Source organism: Gossypium hirsutum, chromosome D09, assembly GCF_007990345.1.
Source record: "Gossypium hirsutum isolate 1008001.06 chromosome D09, Gossypium_hirsutum_v2.1, whole genome shotgun sequence".
Taxonomy (NCBI): domain Eukaryota; kingdom Viridiplantae; phylum Streptophyta; class Magnoliopsida; order Malvales; family Malvaceae; genus Gossypium; species Gossypium hirsutum.
The window spans coordinates 45,386,796-45,404,747 of record NC_053445.1 but is presented as its reverse complement, the minus strand read 5'-3'; the positions used below and the strand labels follow the sequence as shown (position 1 = coordinate 45,404,747).

The following is a 17,952-nucleotide window of genomic DNA, read 5'->3' as shown; positions in this document are numbered from 1 at the left end:
CTTGTTATTTTCACTATTACTTACTAAAAATCTAATTAATAGATTAATGGTTACCATTTGTGTTAAGATTGAAATTTTAAAATTCGAAAACCGTAAAACCGAGAATAATTCAGTTGGAGAATATGGATTAACTCTACAATTGTACGCATAGTACAACACTAGTAATTAAATTAAACAAATGAATTTAACTACTATTTCTTGAGTCATGACTAAAATATAAAAAAAATGAAAAGCACCAAAGACTTTAATTGATCAAATTAAAGTTCAAGGACACATCTATAACTTTTACAAAGTATAGAGAGTAATAGCAGAATCTATAACGCACAACGTAAAACGATCTGAACCTCCATACAAGGTTGTCACGGCAAATCAAATCTGTAGAAGCGTTGGATGTGGTGGGAAAGTTAATAGTCCGGGTAACAAACTGAAATCCTAAAAAAATACATGAAAACAAAAATGGAAGATCCAACGTCATAAATCACCTGATCACCGCACTATACTTGTCGCTCCCACATCCTCTGTGAAGGGCTTCCTACCTCAACCTCGGTGCAAGTGTTTATATACATCATCAACCGCTCCTCACTTTTTTTCGGCTTCAAATTTATTTGTGTTTTGAACCGCTTCCCAAATTCAAAAAAGAACATTCACTAAATAATTAACGCATTTGCTTTCTTAGTAAAGCATTTGTTATTTCCACATATTTCAAAATCTTTACCTTTTCTTCAATTCTTTTTTTTTTTTTATCTCAATTCAATATTTAAATAATTAACGCATTTGGCCTCATTGGGGTGATTCCGGGATGCAAACCGATTTTGATATCGAAGGGCTAAGCCTCATCGATGTTTCGTCCGAAGACGATTGCCTCCTCTCTCAATCCTCAGGTCTTTCTTTATTATAATCATATGATTTCCTCATCTACATTTCATCGAAACATAACTTTATTTTTCATTTTTCTGATAATCATGTTTTAGACTTACGGTGAAATGTTCCTTTTTCCAATTTCTTAATCTGTTTATTACGAATAATTAGCTCCAGAAAATCATTGATGTTAAGCTGATTTTTTATGTTTTATTGATTTTTTATGTTTGACTAAACCTTCAAATGAAACTGATTGATTTTTTTCCCTGAAAGCAGTTCTATCGGCATTTGCTGTTTTTTCACTATAACGGATTCAGTTTGGCCTTTTGAAAGCAATTTCTTGTTAACATTAGGTAATTTGGGGATGCTTTTTCGAAAAATATAAGATGATGATCCACTGATCCTCGTTTCTTTTTTCTTATTAAATTTGAAACTTAAATCTCATTTTAATGTTGCAAAACTATATATCTCTCCTGACAAATTGGAAATTGTGTGTTGTGCAGAGAAAGGGATTAAAACCAGAACTGTTTGGTTTTCTTTGGATCTCGACAATGTAGAAATCTCATCAGGCTTTCTTGAAGAAGCTGGAGAGTTAGAGCAACCACCAGGTTCTTTGGAACAAGACGAGTTGAGAAAAAATGGAAAATATAATTTACGCAAAAGTTTAACATGGGATAATGCTTTCTTTGCTAGTGCAGGTACAATTTGATCTTTTTTTTTTATATACACTTAGCAAGTTATGGTTTTAAATTACTTGTTTTGATATATTTGTAATATTATTTTAGGTTTTCTCGAACCGGAGGAGTTGTCTAGCATGTTGGGAGTCAGTGAGAAAGGTGAAATAAGTATATTTCCCGGGATCCAAGAGGATGTAAACAGATCTTTTGATTCATTAACGATGTTGGATACTGAAATTTTGACTTTGGAAAATTCTGATGCTGATTTGTTTGAGGATATAAGAGCTTCAATCCAGAAATTTAACAAAATTTCCAACACAGCAAATTCCATTGCCAAAAAGGAATTGGAAACAACAGATTCTGAAAGTGTATCATGTACGTATAGTTTGTTTCTTTCTGAATCTGCATCTTTTTCTGCTGTTGCACCCAATAGTTTTTCTTCGATGCCACAAATACAACTTCAAAGGATTTCCTTTCATCCATTGAGGGAAATGTAATAATTAGGCCAACATAACCTGTATTCTTACGGTTTGTACTTACCTTATGATCCTTTATTCGTATGCTGAGGTTGTTTGCTGTCTTATTTTAAATAATATCACATCAGATATAGGGCTTAAAATAGCATTCTAGGCATGCTTATTCTTTGCACAAATATTCTCAAACTGACAATACCTGTTTTCCTTTTACTTCCAGCTTCAAAGAAGGTAGCATTTATCACTCAAGATAAGGTACATCAAGATCTGCCAATGCAAAATTTCATTATTTGTAACTTTCTTGTGTGTCCCCGCTAACATTTATTTTTCTGCTATTTCAGATGAAGCAGAAAGCAGCTCCAAAGAGGCCAAACATTGGTGTGAAAGATACTGGGAAAACAATGAAGCAGGTTTCTTTCTGATCGCACATATCTCATGCATTTATTAGCTGTGTCATGCAAATGACTGAAACTGCAACTTGTATCTTCTTTTGTTGAGATAGAAATAATTTTATTGAACAATGTGTTCTAAGTAAGTTTTAAACTTCCAAATCTAAGAGGTTAGGTGAAATTAATTGGATTTTCTTGTTCTAGAGATTCATAGAAAACAATACTATAAAGCTGTGGTAAGTTAATTATTGTGACTGCTGATTATAGACCTGCATAACGGCTATTTACTACCACTGTAACTCTTATTTGTTTTTTGTCTAACTGGCCTGTACAGCCTCTTTCTAAAAGTGGAGAATCAACTTCTTCTCTTCATAACCTGCCAATGGGACTAAGCCAGTTTGCTCCCATTTCCACAACGTCAACCAGAAGGCTCTCCTTGGATGCTAAGATTGTTAAAATGGAAAAGAATCCAAAAAGTGTGGCTGGTAAATTAAAATACTATCTCTTGAGATTAGCTTCATCAAATTAGAAGTGTTCTTGCTCATGTATTCTATTTAGTTCACTCTCGATTTGTTTTAATGGTTAGGTAGAGGCACCACTGTATTAAAGACTCGTGGTTTGGGTGGTTCAAGACATATTGTGCCTCAGTCTACCCTATCTACCAAATCTTCTTCCTGCTTCCCAGCCTCTAGCAAAGCAGAGCTGATAAACTATTGTACCTTGCTTGAAAGTAGTGCCAGTGTTTAATCTGAGGGAATGGAAAAGTCTTCCTTGAATTTGACTAAACAAAAAAACGACTCCAGAAAAGTTATCCGTTCTTCCTCTGGTTATACTATCAGTAACCCATCCAAAATTGTAGCAAAAGGTAAAAATCAAGCAGGAAATTCGAAGCTTTCCACTTTTTTGAAGTCTTCAACCAAGCTCTCTTCCAGTATATCTCCTGCTAGCTCTATCAGTGTACAGTCCTCAGAGTCACTATCATCAACCTCTGCTGCTAATCAAAGGCCTAACATTGTAAGAGATAGGCTTGGTATTGGCTACCACAAGGGACTCACTACAAATTGGGATGTCCACCAAGATCTGGATTCTCCGAACCATCCTACTGGTCAGTGCTTACTGGAAGCTGGTGCTGAGGTTACTGGTGCACTTGATGAAAGAGTAAATAAAGTTTCAGAAGAAACTAGTGGGCTTCTTCATCCTGCTTCAGTGAAACCCTCCAGCCTTCGATTGCCATCACCAAAAATTGGCTTCTTTGATGGGGTTAGTTCTTATTTCTTAAAATTTCCATCTTTAACTGTGGTTAAGAATAAGCAAACAGAGATTTTCATATCAGAATCTTCAGCAGGAAAGGAGATAGAACCTGTCTGTGTTTATTCTTTGACGAAATCCAAATGGACAAATTGCCTGCTTGTATTCTTTTTAGCTCAATTCTGTTTTGATCATGAACGCAGGTAAGATCATCAGGTCGTAGTGGAAGCTCAAACAGTGCAATGATTGGAAAGTTTCAACCTGTTAGAATCCTGACTGCAGTCAAGGGCCCCAAAGTTGATGTTAAGCAAACTCCTCCCTTGTAAGATCTAGATCTTCCTCGTCAATTCAAAAACCTTCAAATGCTGCAACAAAGGTACCAAGTGCTTCAAGAAACCTCAAAAGCAGCCCTGGCACATCTCCAAAACTTCAGAATAAATCCTCTCCTAGAACTGGTAGAGAAAGTTACTCAAAGGCTCAGGGAATTGGTTCTGTTGAAACAGTAGTAAGCCAAATAGTGGGTGTGGGAGGCAAGGATGGTGCTCGCACAAAGGATGCCAAGATTGTTCCTCTTGATGGAGTACCCCAAACTGCTGATAATTTAACTTCCGAGTCTGATGTCCAACACATTGTCACATTGAAAGAAGCTGCTGAAAAAGAGACATACAGTCAACCATACTTTAAGACTAATACACTTTCCCTTTATAACACCACCAAGGAAGATGCTCCTCTTGAAGACCAAATTACTGGTTTTGTTGCAAACGGAGGCCCAGTGGAAGTGGATATAAGTTCAGGCACTCGTAAAGAAGCCATTTCTGATTATCATTTGGCTCATGGCTGAAAGGAGTTTGTAAACATTTTGTCAAACCCCACTCATTCCTCAGTGACTTCTGAAATTACTTCTGGGTCAAGGAAACCTTTCTCGGTCAAGGATTCATTTTACAATATTGATGCACCACTAAAAAGTTCACCAGGAACAGCAGTGGCAGTAGACAAGAGGACCATATTATCGATTCCAGAGAGCATCTTACCAAAGAACAGCTAAGATAAGTGGAAAAATCTTGTTCGGTTTTCTCAAGGTACCTTGGTGTGGATCTAGGTAAAAAGCCTTGTAGAGTATATAATGCACTCTGGTAGCATTTTGTACTCTTTTCCAGCAATGAGGGTTCCAGATTCGAATACCACCAAAGTTGGGATCTGATCCTGATCTTGAGTAGATAGTGTCTTATGGAGCGCGTTTTATAGGTTTTCAGTTATGAAGTAAGAACTTAAAGATGAAGTCATGGATTGGATTTGCCATCATATTACCATTTGTGTCCAGACATATTTATTATGCAATGAGAACAAGCTTTATTAAGGAAGAAGAAAGAGAAGGTTGTCTCAAATAGATTGTGCCCACATCATGAAAATGTACTTACAAACAACTCTTTATTTCATAGTATAATTTTATGCCCAGTTTGCATGACATGATTTTATATAGTTCTGTGCCAAACAAATCTGCCTTCTTGACTATGCAAGTTTCTGCCAGGCTTGTAATTGAAAGTTGCAGTACTTGTTCTTGGGATGGGATTTTTACGAGATTACTTGTTCTTAGTTTTTTTAAACTGTCAGTGTCATACCAACAAGAAGATATTTACTTATAGAATCTGTGGATTGTTTTTAGTACCAAGAAGTAGACAGACCCAGCAAGTCGGGGCAAATTCTTAGCAGCTATAGGACTATTAAACAATGTATGAATTTTCAATCCCATAAATACAATTTTATCTTTTCCGATGCATTTGCATACTTTAAAACCCTTAAATCCAATAAACAGCTTTCATGTATATTGACAATCTTCATTCATAAATCATCTCAGGCTCCAAGTTTGTACTCACATTGAACAGAAGACAAACAAATTGACAGGATGGAGGTCTACTATTGGTACGTGTGAACTAGGGTTGAGCAAGGGTAATTTTAAAAACTGCAATACTCGAAACCAAATAGAATTCTATTTTTTATTTAATATATAGTAATTTTTTTAGTTTTTATTATACAATAATAGTAAAAACAATTTAAAAGTTGTTGAAAAATTGTTTTTTTAGAAATATTTATAAAAAAAATTAAAAATTTATCAAATAATATTTAAAAGCCATAAAACAAATCTCATTTTGTCAAAATAAAGCTAAAGTTTTAAAACCAAAAATTAGTATGACCCAATTCAATCCATATTTGATCATCATTAAAAACTAAGAATCAACCCAATTCTCACCTCTAATTCTTTGCATAACTAAAAACTAAGAATCTCATTATTGAAATACATGGCATTATGAAATTAATTGCCCCTTCTTACTATTATACGATACATTGCGAAATGTGGTTTAGAAGCACTAGAATTACTAAATTTCTTTTTCAGTTAGTCAACCATTCGACCTGAATTTTCGCAATAGACTTAGAATTACCAAGAACCTATTTAATCTGTTTTGTTCTTTTATTATTTATAATTCAGTCCTACCTCTTATGCACTAATTTGATTAAATCAACAACCAAAATTGTTTTTAGCATTTTATTTAACATTCATTATAACTCAACCCTAATGGTTAGAGGACAAGTAATCCTGAATAACTAAAATTACCAACTGTTATTTTGTTTTATATTGTTCTTCCTTTTATCGATAATTAAGCAATTAATTATAACTCAAATGTTTTGATGAAGTCATTTTATTTACGCAGTTGCATAAGTCAACGCATCAAAATCATAGCAAGCGGAAGAATGAATATTTTGGAACAGATCTAAAGCACCAAAATCTTTTTGATCAAACGATGACACCAAAAATTCAATACAATAATAGCCAGAAAATAAACAAAAGTCCAGAAAAGCTACCAGGCAACAGAACGCTCTCAGTTTTAAGAAAAACTATAGAAAGATCATGAAAGCCATCTTTTCCTCATTGCAAACTTAAGATCTAGGCTTCTCTTTTTTCTCTTTGAAGAGTGCCAAGAGTGAAACACCAGACACCTTCACAACCTTGAATCTAACACCAGGAATATCACCAACCGCATGACCCTTTCGTCCAAATCCAGCAATCAACACCTCATCCTACATTAACATATTAATCATCAGAAGTGTAGCAGCAAAAACCATACCTTAGGCTTTAACTATTTTCAGTTCAGTAACACTCACATTCTCTTCAATGTAGTTTAAGCAACCATCATTTGGAACAAAAGCAGCAATCTTCTTGCCGTTTTTGATCAATTGAACTCTAGCACACTTTCGGATGGCAGAGTTTGGCTGCTTAGCCTCGATACCTCTGCATGTACCAATGCCTCAGTGAACTTGTTTGAAATAAGAGTTGAATGAAAACATTAGAACCAAACAAATTTAAAAAGAAAAGGAAATGAGAGTTACATCTTCTCAAGGACAATTCCTTTAGCATGGGAAGAACCGGCAAATGGCTTCTTCCATTCATTTCCAAGGTTAGACTTCTTGTATGCCTTATCAGCCCACCTCTGCCTCCTGCGGTGGGTCCTCAGCTTGCGCCCAGCTCCCATACCACGTGTTTTCCTATAACATTTTTATATTTTTAAGCCATTACTTAATATTTCTATATTCTAATTGTCATTTAAGATATGGTTTCAAACAAGCTTCGTTCAAGAGTAATTCCTCCTAAATCTTAAAACCCAAAACGAAACAGACATTTTGTTACTACTAGTCAAACAAGAAATCATTAACCCAAATTCATATTCGAATTCAGTAGTCCAGAATTAGTTCTAGAAATCTAAAACAGCAACCAAAATTCAAACTTTCGGAGTATCTAAAACCAGAACCCGGGGCTGTAAAAAAATTTCCTTTCTTTGTTCTTCTCCCAACTTATTCAACACTCGCCTTAAACAAAGAATGGAATCAACAAAAGACTTCAAGATCCAATACCCAGATTTTAAAAACCAACAGTTTTCATGAAAAGTCATCCCTTTCACTGAATAAACAAGAGTAGCTTAAACACTTCAAAAAAAAAAGGAAAATAAACAAGTTGCGAGAAGATGTCGATTAGAGCTAAAAGAAGTAAGGAGAAGAAGAACACATACCCCATGTTGGTGGAGGGAGGTTGTTCGGAGTGAGTGGAATGTAATGAAGGTTTTGAGAGATTTGGAGGCGTAGACAAGAGGGAAACAACAGCTATCGCACTGAGCGAATTTTAAACCCAAACGATCCTAACCCTAGGAAACAATGCGGCAAATAAAGTGGGCTATGGTATTCGCCTTACAAATTGGGCCTCATATCTACGCCATTTCATATATCTTTTAAAACTAGTCCAATAATAATAACAATCACAATAATCTAGTGAATTATTTATTTATCACAAAGAAGAACTATTTTTAATCTCTAATTTTAATCTACTAATAACATTCCTTAAAAACTAACAGTAACAGTAACAGCAACTGGAACTGTAGCAACTTTGTTGATTTTCAATAAGTAGAAGGGATTTTCTTCCAAAATCATAGATTTTGTTTACAATGTTAGAGTTCCATTAAAAAAAGCATTGGAAGACCTTGTCATATTCGGATATATATATCCATTTGTCATATCAGGAGCAAAATGTTCAACGACAGCAATCAGATGTTCCTCAGTTGCAACTGGTCTTGCAACTCAAAGACATACCAGGGCATTTATAACCAAGGAGATCAAAACTAAGTATAGAAAGATGAAGGTTGTTGGAAAATGGAAGGAACCTTTTATCCCTCCGGTTACAAAGAAAAATAGAGCAGAAAGAATCAGAAAAATCGTTGCTACTAAAGATACTAACGATGAAAACATGTGCCGTTGGCTAATTTGGCACCACAAGTTACAAAACACTACTTCAAGAGAGTTAGTGCCCCCTCTTCAACCAAGAAAAGAAACAAGAAATTGAAAGATGTTGACGTTCCAAACATCCTTGAGGAAACTGCTGATGCTGCTAGGCCATTTGCCTGAACAGAGAAAATCTCGATTCCTTACCCCATTCTGTGCAAAGAGGATGAAGTTTATGGTTGAGAAAGGCTTCATCAATGAATGAAATATTCAAGAAGATGGGTTTTGTAGAGCATGACATTGACATCTTTTTAGAGGAAAATGAAATCTTGTTTTTTGTGTCCTATGTCAAGCCCTGTGTAAAGAACTTGGTGCTTGAATTTTATGTCAATCTTCAGAAGACTATTACAAATAAGGATGATGTGCACTACAGGCAGGCTAATTTGCAACGATACTTCTTTACATTCAGTCTTGCAGTGATCAACAAGTCGTAGTGAAGATGATGATAATTTCATTACTGACCGCGATCAACTTGCCTCCCAACTCAAACAAAATCTGTTCCACTTGGTCAAAAGGCCAAGATTTCATAACTTCAGAGCATGAGCCTACCTATGCTGCATTATATGCCATTGCTATAAGAAATTGGCTGCCCTCCAAGCAAAACATGGTTGTCAATTAAAAGATGGCAATATAACCATATAAGGTAGTTTCATTTATTCCTGTTCTTCTTGGCAAACTATTATTTAATGAGGTTACCAAACACACAAAAACCAAGAACACTAGGCAGATGTTATCTTTTCCCTCACTCATCTATTAGATCATGCTACAACAAAAAGAAAGACTTGGTGCAAGAGGATGAAGTTACTGAGCCTCCACCGCCTAAATTGGAATATTCTTACTAGTAGAATAAAGGGAAACATAGAGTTGTTGATTCTGATGTTGGAGCTGATGAAGCTGATGAGGATTCAGTGCAAGATGATGCCCTAGTTGCAACTGCATCTACATCTGGCAAACCAACCAATGCAGATATGGCAAGATTGTTTAACCGATGCAGATAAGCAACTACATCATTTGGAGAGCCAAATAAAGCTCCTTAACAAACAAAAGGCTCGAGTCCTGCAAAACAAGGCTAATCTTCTTGCTCATGACACTTGATCAAGCTTTTGCATTCTTGAACAAAATAGGGCGAGAATGGAGTATGGAGTCAGGAGTAGAGATATATTTTCTTGACGAAATTATTGTTTTGAGTCATGTACTTAAGTACGGATGATTTATATGAATTTTATTTTATCAATGCTATGTTTCTTATTACATTAATTATTGACTTCATAGTGGATTGATTAAGGGGGAGCATTGTGTAAAAGATTGTTTTTACCCTTTCTTAAGTTTGTTGTTATGTTTTTGGTCAAAATACTCGAGGGGAATTATTAGTGTCGGTTGCACGTCCCAAATGCAATGCCGGTTGCTACTCCTCTTGCAACTAGTTTGTCATTCAGCTTGTCATATTTTAAGGGTATCTTTCTTACTAAAATATCTTGGACTTCTCCTTACATCACCTTCACAATTTTAAGCAAATATTAATGACTTTTATCATCAAAATAATCGGTCAAGCAAGGACTTCTTTGAAGATTTTTGGTGTGATTGGATTTCCTTAAATAAAAAGATTATGTTTCTAGAAGAGGTCTATTCCTAGAAAATCTTTGGATATTTGATTTCCTTTAAGACCTACTCAAGCGCAGTTTCAACGAGAATGGAATTCACACTGATTGAAGTTTTACAAGCCTCTAACATTTAAATGAGAAAGACGTATAAGAAGGAGTGATCTAGTTAATATATAAGAGTGAGGTTATAATTTAGTGAGTGAATTGAACTTAAATTATATCTTGTACCGAGTCCAAAATACGCAATCAATTTCCATATTCATATCTATTTTTATTCTCCCGGTTGTTATTTCTATTGCGACTAAACGTACAACAGACGTACAAATTCAAAGAACCCTCAATAAGTTTTAGTTAACTTTATTTATTATTATTTTGATGGAGTAGTCCCTGCTTAATTTGTTTAAGAGTTTGACTAGTTACTATTGTTTCAATTTAATAGCACAATTAGGTTTTTTTAGTGATTTCAAATTTGAACTGCAAAAGTCTTTTTGTTTAACCTTGTTTTTATGGTTAAAAAGTGTTTTTAGACATTTACAAGTAATGCTAAACACATTTTTTATGTCCAACATTTCCACAATTAATTTGTTCTCCTAACTTCGTTTAATAATGAAAAATATTACAATTGTTCTGTATCACTTATTGACTTAAGTCTAAAGTATAATCCAATAATAAATCTAGTTGTTACAATTACTCACCTCAACATATCCTAACATAAAAGTCAAAAAAATTCTCTCAAATAAAACTTATAGAGTGTCAAACAAAATTATCAATAAAAACACAAGGTAGTAGTCGAAATAGACAATCCAAAGACTATGTTTTGCATGTCAACAATGCTACCTATTTATAAATTCCCTCAAAAGTCCCTTCACGATGCTTTAATAGACTTTAAACTCTGATTTAAAAGTTAGATTTATCACCTGAATTATCTCCGATAAAAACGGCTTCAAATACTTTGATTAGAATAAGGATAGAATACTTAAAAAACACAAACTCTTCTCCTTTTAGGAAAACCATTCAAATGAACTAAAAGTTTTCACACGAATTTGGTTTCCCTTACCATGAATCACCTACTCATTTGCTACAATAAAATTAAACACAGTCAAATGTCACAAGCTTTGACTATCCCGATTGTTGTTCTAACATGAAAATGGAACAAACAGTCAATATTCTAAACGGGGTCCAACTTGATATGAATAACATTTTAATACTTGGAATCTATTCTACCTGTAAGCAATTTTGATAAAACTGGATGAGAGATGTTAGTTGAAGCATAAATTTAAGAAATGGTGGAATAAATATTTGTCTTCTTAAAGGAATTAGGATTTTAACAAACTGAAACTCGGATCCTCTGACCAGACAAAAGGAAGGTAACTTTTCATAAACTGAAACCATCCACAGCCATTTCAAGTTTTACTTTTAGAGCAGAAATATATATTATATTATATATGCATTGCAACCTCTGATGCATTTGCTGCTACTTCTGACCTTTCTTCCATAACACACTAATCTTTTTTAACATGTTTCCATTCTTCTTCTTTGGTGAATCATCATCCATGTCTTCCGAGTTCGGCGAGCCATTTCCAGGGTTATAGTTGTTGTCAACAGATTTTGTCTTGTCTGAATGTTTCCCTTTGTTCCCGGATGAAAGCATGGCAGTAGCTGCCTCAGCTGCCTTTCTCCACTGATCCAGCTGCACCTTCAGTCTCCGCAACTCTGCCTCCATTTCGGTGTTTGCTTCTTGTGCTGCATCCAGCTGCTCGGTTGCTCGTGCTGCTCTTCGGCTACTCTTATCTGCTTCTTCCGTTAAATAACCAACTTTCATCAGCGCCTCACGCTCTGCAGCCCTTGCTGCTTCCAACAATGCAACCGATTCTTCACCAACTTTGTTGCTACCCGTTTCCATGTTCTTAATTTCTGTTTTGAGCATTTCGTTTTGCTCTCTTATGCTCTGCAATTCCGTTTCCTTTGCTGTCAAATTTGCTTTCAACTCTGTCAAATCTGCCTCTAACTTCTTCAACTCTATTGAAAGTTCAGATTCTCTTTCGTTAGACCCTTTTTTCTCAATCTTCAAATTCAGTGCCTCAATTTCCTTGGAAATACTCTGCTTTTCAGTCTCCTTATCCATCAAATTTGCTCTCAATTCGTCAGCATCAGCTTTTGTTTTCTTTAATTCTTCCTCCAGTTCAGCTTCCCTCTGGCATGACTGTGCTTTTATGCGCTCCACTTGTTCATACGCACCTCTAATTTGCAGCGTACTCCGAATATATTCTTCTTGGTACCTGACCTCAGCTGCATCCAGTGCTGATCTCAATTGACTCACTTCAAGTTTTGCAAAATTAAGCTCCACGTTAAGCTGCTGTATGCCCTCGTTTTCTCCATCCTGTTGGGGTAGTTTATTGTCTTTGAGATGCTCGACAGTTTTGCTGCTATTACCAATCAGTTCAGCCTGGAGCTTGCTCACAAGTCCCTCCAGTGACTTAACTCTAGCTTTTGATTGCTCCAATTCCAACGTCAATGTTTTGTAAGCTTTGGTTTCTTTGGTCGCATCAGAACCCAGCATTTCTATGGTTTTATTTGCTGCTTCCAGTTGTGTTTGGGTTTTGTGAACAACTTCAAGAGCCTGCGATTCAGATTCTCTGCAATCAGTGAGCTCAGACTTAAGTTTTTGAACCAAGGAGAGAGTTTCGGTTAGTTCAATTCTCAAGTTCTGAATCTCAGTATGCGCGGATTCAGCGTGCTTAGTTTGAAGGGCCTCAGATTCATGTGCTTTTTCCAGCTGAACTTTAAGCTTTTGAATTTCATTCATGGCAGATGCCAAGGCTGCAGAATCCATTGAGTGCTGTTTCTGGACTGCCTCAAGTTCAGACTGCCATGCTCGATCTCGGTCTTGAGAAAGCTTACGAAGTTCTTGCACACGGTCATCCTCGGAGGCAGAAATTTCCATCAATTGCTGTTCGGATTCTTCAAGCTTAGCTGACATTGCTGATAGCTGCTTCTTGGCCTCCTCAGCCTCTTGCATTGCTCGCCTCTTCCAGGACTCTGATGCAGTCAGTTGGTCTTTCGTCTTTTTTAGATCATCTTGAAGTTGAGTGAGCTGTGATTCCAGTTCAGTCACTCTGCTCGGACGCTTCTTCTGAAGCTCACAAGACAAGAGTGGACATTAATGTAAGTATGAATAACAAAGTACATAAGCAAACACACAAATGTCCCGTAATGACCAAATTAACAGCATGTCGAAATATCTTCATTGCAGTTGTATCATCCGACACTTAAAAACAACCTAGTTTAGGTGTAATTGACAGAAGAATACCTCAGCTACTGGGCTTCTCAACACTTTTCGCTCAGTAACCTTTGGACTTCTGTCTTTGGGTGTCTTACTTGCAGGATTTGGAGAAGACACAGCCTCAGAATCAGATCCAGGTATCTTCAGTTGACGAGCAGTCCGAGGTGTTGCTGGAGATTTTCTCTGAGGCACTTCTGCAGAGCTTGTTCTACTGTCAAATGGAAAATAATAGCAGTAAATATCAAGAACATCAATTGAAGCTTATAGTCAACAACCAATAGCTACGGCTAAACAAAACCATGTACCATCTGATCAGTTATTCCAAGATGACCGAACTAATCTCGGAACTTGTCCATCGGCTAAATCATATATTTCAAACCTGGTGGGACAACCCTTGATTGACTACCAACAACTTCAAAATTCTGCAGCCAACCACCACCATGAAGCTGATGTCCCACCATTTTCACAAGCACAAGTAAAACAACCCAATATACACACCTCATCTGGAACCAATATAGGATAGGTTCACATGAAAATTTGGCGGAATCCAGCCTCATAAAAGGTAATTTAACATCTAAAATTAGTAGACAATCCTCAAGAAATGGACCCTTTTTTTTTCCTTTCAAGGAAACATTAAGAAGAGCAATGAAGGATTCCAAGGACATAGTCTACTTTAAGGGGACAAAAGAATTATTAGAATGCTATAAACACATTATTGACTAACGAAGAGCTTACCTTCCTTTAGGTGTCTGCATGATTTCGATATTTTCCCTTGAGTTGAAGAGATGAAAGGGCAAAATATTTGTACTCTGCTTCAAAGTTCAACGTTCAAACACCCAATCACTGACCGTCTGACCCACACCACCTCCAACTAGTTTAAAACTGCGGGCTGAGAAGCGAAGTTGAAAGGGTGAATCTGATACATAAATATAGAGAAAATAACAAATAGTTCATGAAAGCTGCTTTCAATATCTTATCAGTATGCAAAGGACCTAACAAACAAACAATACAATCACAATGCCTTAAAAGAAACTCCATAGAAACTACTTCCACTATCACCAACCATAACCAAATGACAAGATTTAAAAGGAAAGATAAAAAAAAGGAGGAAGACTAAAATAAATAAGGTTGCCATCAAATTAATTCATTAAATATCATTACAAACAAACCCATTTTTTCCAACTCTTTTTTTTCTCATGTTTTTTACTCTCTCTCTCCTTTTTTCTTTGGGGGGGGGGGGGAGATCCTTCCTTTTTCACCCCAGTACTGAAAAATATACTATAACCCCTCCCCACTCCACCCCCACCCCCCCCCAAAAAAAAAAAAAAACAGAACACACATCATTGAAACCACAAGGAACCTGCTAGAAATGAATGAAGTTTTTTTTTTTTTGAAAAAAATGAAGTTAATGTATATAAAATATAGCCCATGTTCTGCAATATTTTTGGATGAAAAACTGAATCATTCTGTCTTAATGAAAATTTGCGCCAGTATGCGCATGGAATAGTGTTTTAACTCTCCTTCCAATCAAAGAAACAATTTTTCCAACATTTTCCTTATTTTACAACAAATTTATGACCAAGGCCCTTTTTGACTCCATAAAAAATCTAGTATTTTTACTTCAAATATGCTTGTGAACTTAGAAAGTAAAAATGGAAAGCAAACTTAACTTAACAAGGCAAAACTAGGAATATAGGGAGTCAAATGAACTAGAAGACATGCACGGTTTCAAGGAAATATCTCACTTAATATGTATTTACATACACACACATATATAATGTTTTCTTAGAGAAAACTAAAAACTGGGTAGGCATTGTTCACCCTTGTGTAATCTAAGCTGAGATGGAAAAAAGCTGTTCAAATGAAAAGCAAGTTATAAAAGAGAAGTAAGCTTAAAACACAGAGTTGAAAACAGTGTTCCAAGTTAAGTCCCAAGAACATGAGCAGCTAAAAATTTGAGAAAGAAGGGATGGAAACTCGATTCTTCTTCATTTACTGAGTAAAAGGTGGAAAGGAAGTGAGAGATAGTTATAAACAAGCTTTTGGAGTTCAAGGATGAAGTCACATTTTCTTTTCCCAGAAGAAAATCAACAGAGAAAATGGGATTTTTCTTAAAAATAATAATGAAAGAAAAGCACAAAAGGAGACATTATTACTAACATAAAAGTAAGCAAAACCCAGAAACAAATTGACAACTCCTCACCCACTCTTACACACATTGAAATAAAAAGAAAGAGTAAAAGAGAAGAAAAAACTACATTGGTGAAAAATGAAGCTGAAAACACAAATGTCTAGCAGTAAGGAGAAAAAAACATAGAAATGGGGTTTTACCTGAAAGAGACTAACTAGCTAGCTTTGGTTGATATTTTTAATGGTTAGATAAGAAAAAAAAGGTTGCAAACAAAGAACCCTAAAATTCCCAAGCTTCTTTTATGAGCCAAGGATAATGCAGCAGCTGCTATCTCAATGCTCAGTTCCCTAAGGCCAAAGCCGAGTGTTTCTCTTTCTTCTATGTATGTATTCTTTCTTTCTTTCGCTGTTTTTGTTAAATGTCAGTGGAGAGAGTAAGCAAAAGGCGCTGCCTTCTTGGGACGATTTACTATGCAGGAGAGATTATGATTGATTAAAAGTACCACGCTCATTTCTCACGCGCTCTTTCACTCTCCTCACCTAAGCTTTTTAAATTTTTTTTAGTTTCCTCCATGTCAGTGTGCATTTCACCATCTGCTTCTTGTTTCTTCTTCTCAAAACTAGTCACTTTAAATTTTTAGGGAGTTTGTGATAAAATTATAAAATTTTAGGGAGTTTTTTAAAATAGCTTAAAATGCAATGTTTTCATTAATTAAAAGAAAATGCTAAATTGAATAGTTATTTACAATCACTTAAAAAATACTTAAATTAAATTATTATTATTTTGATATTATTTATAAACACTTGATTACATTTGCGTTACTTTTTCTAGCTATTTTCTTTTTCTCATTGTTTCTTCTTCATTAACCATAAGAAAGAAAGAAAGAAAAAAAAAAGTGTGTTGCCATAAATTTTGCAATAACTGAGGTATTTCATGCAAAGGGATCATATTAGTTTACTTGCACCTTTTCCTGGAAAATCCCAAATTTTCCTTCGGAACTTTCCTTTGCATTGACAGTGGTGCGACTTCCTAATAAGCCAATTCAACTGCTGTATATTAAAACTTGGAAATTAAAGTGTGGGTGTCGTTGCTGGTTTAGGTCATACCTTGACATGTGCAAAGGCTTATAATTTAGGGTATTTTTGGGTTTGATGGGTCCCTCGAAATAATACCCATTTGTGGACCATTTTCTATTTATGTTTTAATTCCCCTTATTTCATTTCGTTATTTTCCTGTCAAAATTGAAGCAAAACTGGCCACTAACATTTTGTTAGTCGTATGAACTATAAATCAAGTTGTTCTGGCATTAAGGAGTTGAAAGCCACAGCCAATAATTATACTTTTCTCCAGGCTTTGGGGACAATTTAATAAATATCATAAATATAAAATCAATGACTTGGATTTGTGCCTAATTAATTCCTTCATTAACAAGGAGCAATAAATATTCTTTGTGGGGTTCCAATTATTAGATTGCCTTGTCTTGCATTGTAATAAAACCTTTCTTTTTTAAAAGAAAATGATAAATACAAGCATGTTTTCATATGTTTAGGGGTTTATTTTGTTGAGATGAAAGCAAATAACAGAGAGGGATTCACGTGGTTCTCATGAGTTTAAAACACCTCAACTATACTATAAGTAATATCAGGATGGGTGATTCTCTGGAATTTTCTTCTGTTACACCCCTACTTAGCAAAAAAATTTATATAATAAGGTGATAGATGATCAAATCAAATAAACAGCGGTATTTGGGACGAGATCCTCTAAATCTTTCGAATCAAATGGCTTTTTGAGCATTTTTAATCAACACTTTTGGAACACTGATGTTTGTAGTACGGTGAAAAGGTCCTGCATCAAATTAATCATACAAGTATTGTTCTCATTCATGGGGAAATAACGTATGAAATCTCTCACAACAAACCCATTGTATATTGCAACTAATCTTACAATATAATATTCAAGATCCTAACTTCACGAATGAAAGCCTTCCTTCCAAGTATCATCCTTCAAGCACAATAAGCTTTCTTAGTGGATTGTCAAATTCAAGATAATTAATATCCTTATCACACATGAAGCCTTTCATGTGATAAAAGAAGCAAAAATAAGGCTCCAAAGGTACCAAGGCTATCAAACTTTGTTGACATATTTGAAGGCTGTGGTTGAAACAGTGGCCACAACTTGAGGTATTGTTTCATTGTCGTATTTGCTTATTTTTCAGAGTTGGCATATTTTAGAACAAAAGTATTATGTTGTTTGTTTTGGAGATATTTGGACAAGTTAGAACCTAAACCATGAAGGCCAATTGAGTTAAAGTTGAAGACTTGAAGTTTGGTTACTTGTGGATTAAGTAAAGTCACTATCTACATTTGAAGACATTGGGCTACACCGAGGTTCTTATGAAATTATGTCAAGATTATTCTATACTGATTTTTAACTTTATTTTTAGAAAAGTGATTTCTCTATGACTCTTA

At 35.3% G+C, this 17,952-nt stretch overlaps 3 protein-coding genes across 8 annotated transcripts; 1 reads left to right on the top strand and 2 right to left on the bottom strand.

Annotated features, from left to right (window-relative positions):
• The first annotated feature begins 198 nt into the window (after positions 1-198).
• Positions 199-5,110, top strand: LOC107892505 (uncharacterized). The gene is made up of 8 exons (XM_041100915.1): positions 199-881; positions 1,362-1,556; positions 1,644-1,910; positions 2,229-2,263; positions 2,350-2,418; positions 2,732-2,882; positions 2,984-3,657; positions 3,849-5,110. The coding sequence occupies exons 1-7, from the start codon at positions 800-802 to the stop codon at positions 3,142-3,144; spliced, it is 960 nt and encodes a 319-aa protein (XP_040956849.1). The 5' UTR covers positions 199-799; the 3' UTR covers positions 3,145-3,657; positions 3,849-5,110.
• A 1,304-nt stretch (positions 5,111-6,414) lies between these two features.
• Positions 6,415-7,892, bottom strand: LOC107891106 (40S ribosomal protein S23). The gene is made up of 4 exons (XM_016815757.2): positions 7,707-7,892; positions 7,030-7,185; positions 6,805-6,931; positions 6,415-6,720 (listed from the first exon to the last, which is right to left on the bottom strand). Exons 1-4 carry the CDS (start codon positions 7,709-7,711, stop codon positions 6,580-6,582), a joined length of 429 nt encoding a protein of 142 aa, XP_016671246.1. The 5' UTR covers positions 7,712-7,892; the 3' UTR covers positions 6,415-6,579.
• A 3,465-nt stretch (positions 7,893-11,357) lies between these two features.
• Positions 11,358-16,131, bottom strand: LOC107891107 (interactor of constitutive active ROPs 2, chloroplastic). Of its 6 annotated transcripts, none has more exons than XM_016815760.2 (4): positions 15,685-16,131; positions 14,089-14,242; positions 13,381-13,564; positions 11,358-13,203 (listed from the first exon to the last, which is right to left on the bottom strand). In XM_016815760.2, the coding sequence occupies exons 2-4, from the start codon at positions 14,106-14,108 to the stop codon at positions 11,545-11,547; spliced, it is 1,863 nt and encodes a 620-aa protein (XP_016671249.1). In that variant the 5' UTR covers positions 14,109-14,242; positions 15,685-16,131; the 3' UTR covers positions 11,358-11,544. The 6 variants fall into 6 exon arrangements, with proteins under 6 accessions (XP_016671249.1, XP_016671247.1, XP_040956847.1 ...); XM_016815758.2 differs by having other exon boundaries at positions 14,089-14,269; positions 15,685-16,089; XM_041100913.1 differs by having other exon boundaries at positions 13,381-13,561; positions 14,089-14,269; positions 15,685-16,001.
• Positions 16,132-17,952: the final 1,821 nt, after the last annotated feature.

What these genes read in the sequence shown, in the direction of transcription:
- LOC107892505 (XM_041100915.1), top strand. Translation starts at nt 800, where the DNA reads ATGCAAACCGATTTTGATATCGAAGGGCTAAGCCTCATCGATGTTTCG. An exon ending in CATTTATCACTCAAGATAAG is followed by an intron (nt 2,264 to 2,349) that starts GTACATCAAGAT and finishes CTGCTATTTCAG; the next exon opens with ATGAAGCAGAAAGCAGCTCC. An exon ending in GAATCCAAAAAGTGTGGCTG is followed by an intron (nt 2,883 to 2,983) that starts GTAAATTAAAAT and finishes TTTAATGGTTAG; the next exon opens with GTAGAGGCACCACTGTATTA.
- LOC107891107 (XM_016815760.2), bottom strand. Translation starts at nt 14,108, where the DNA reads ATGCAGACACCTAAAGGAAG. An exon ending in ATGCAGACACCTAAAGGAAG is followed by an intron (nt 13,565 to 14,088) that starts GTAAGCTCTTCG and finishes TCCATTTGACAG; the next exon opens with TAGAACAAGCTCTGCAGAAG. An exon ending in TGAGAAGCCCAGTAGCTGAG is followed by an intron (nt 13,204 to 13,380) that starts GTATTCTTCTGT and finishes TGTGAGCTTCAG; the next exon opens with AAGAAGCGTCCGAGCAGAGT.
- LOC107891106 (XM_016815757.2), bottom strand. An exon ending in GGAATTGTCCTTGAGAAGAT is followed by an intron (nt 6,932 to 7,029) that starts GTAACTCTCATT and finishes TGGTACATGCAG; the next exon opens with AGGTATCGAGGCTAAGCAGC. An exon ending in TAAACTACATTGAAGAGAAT is followed by an intron (nt 6,721 to 6,804) that starts GTGAGTGTTACT and finishes ATGTTAATGTAG; the next exon opens with GATGAGGTGTTGATTGCTGG.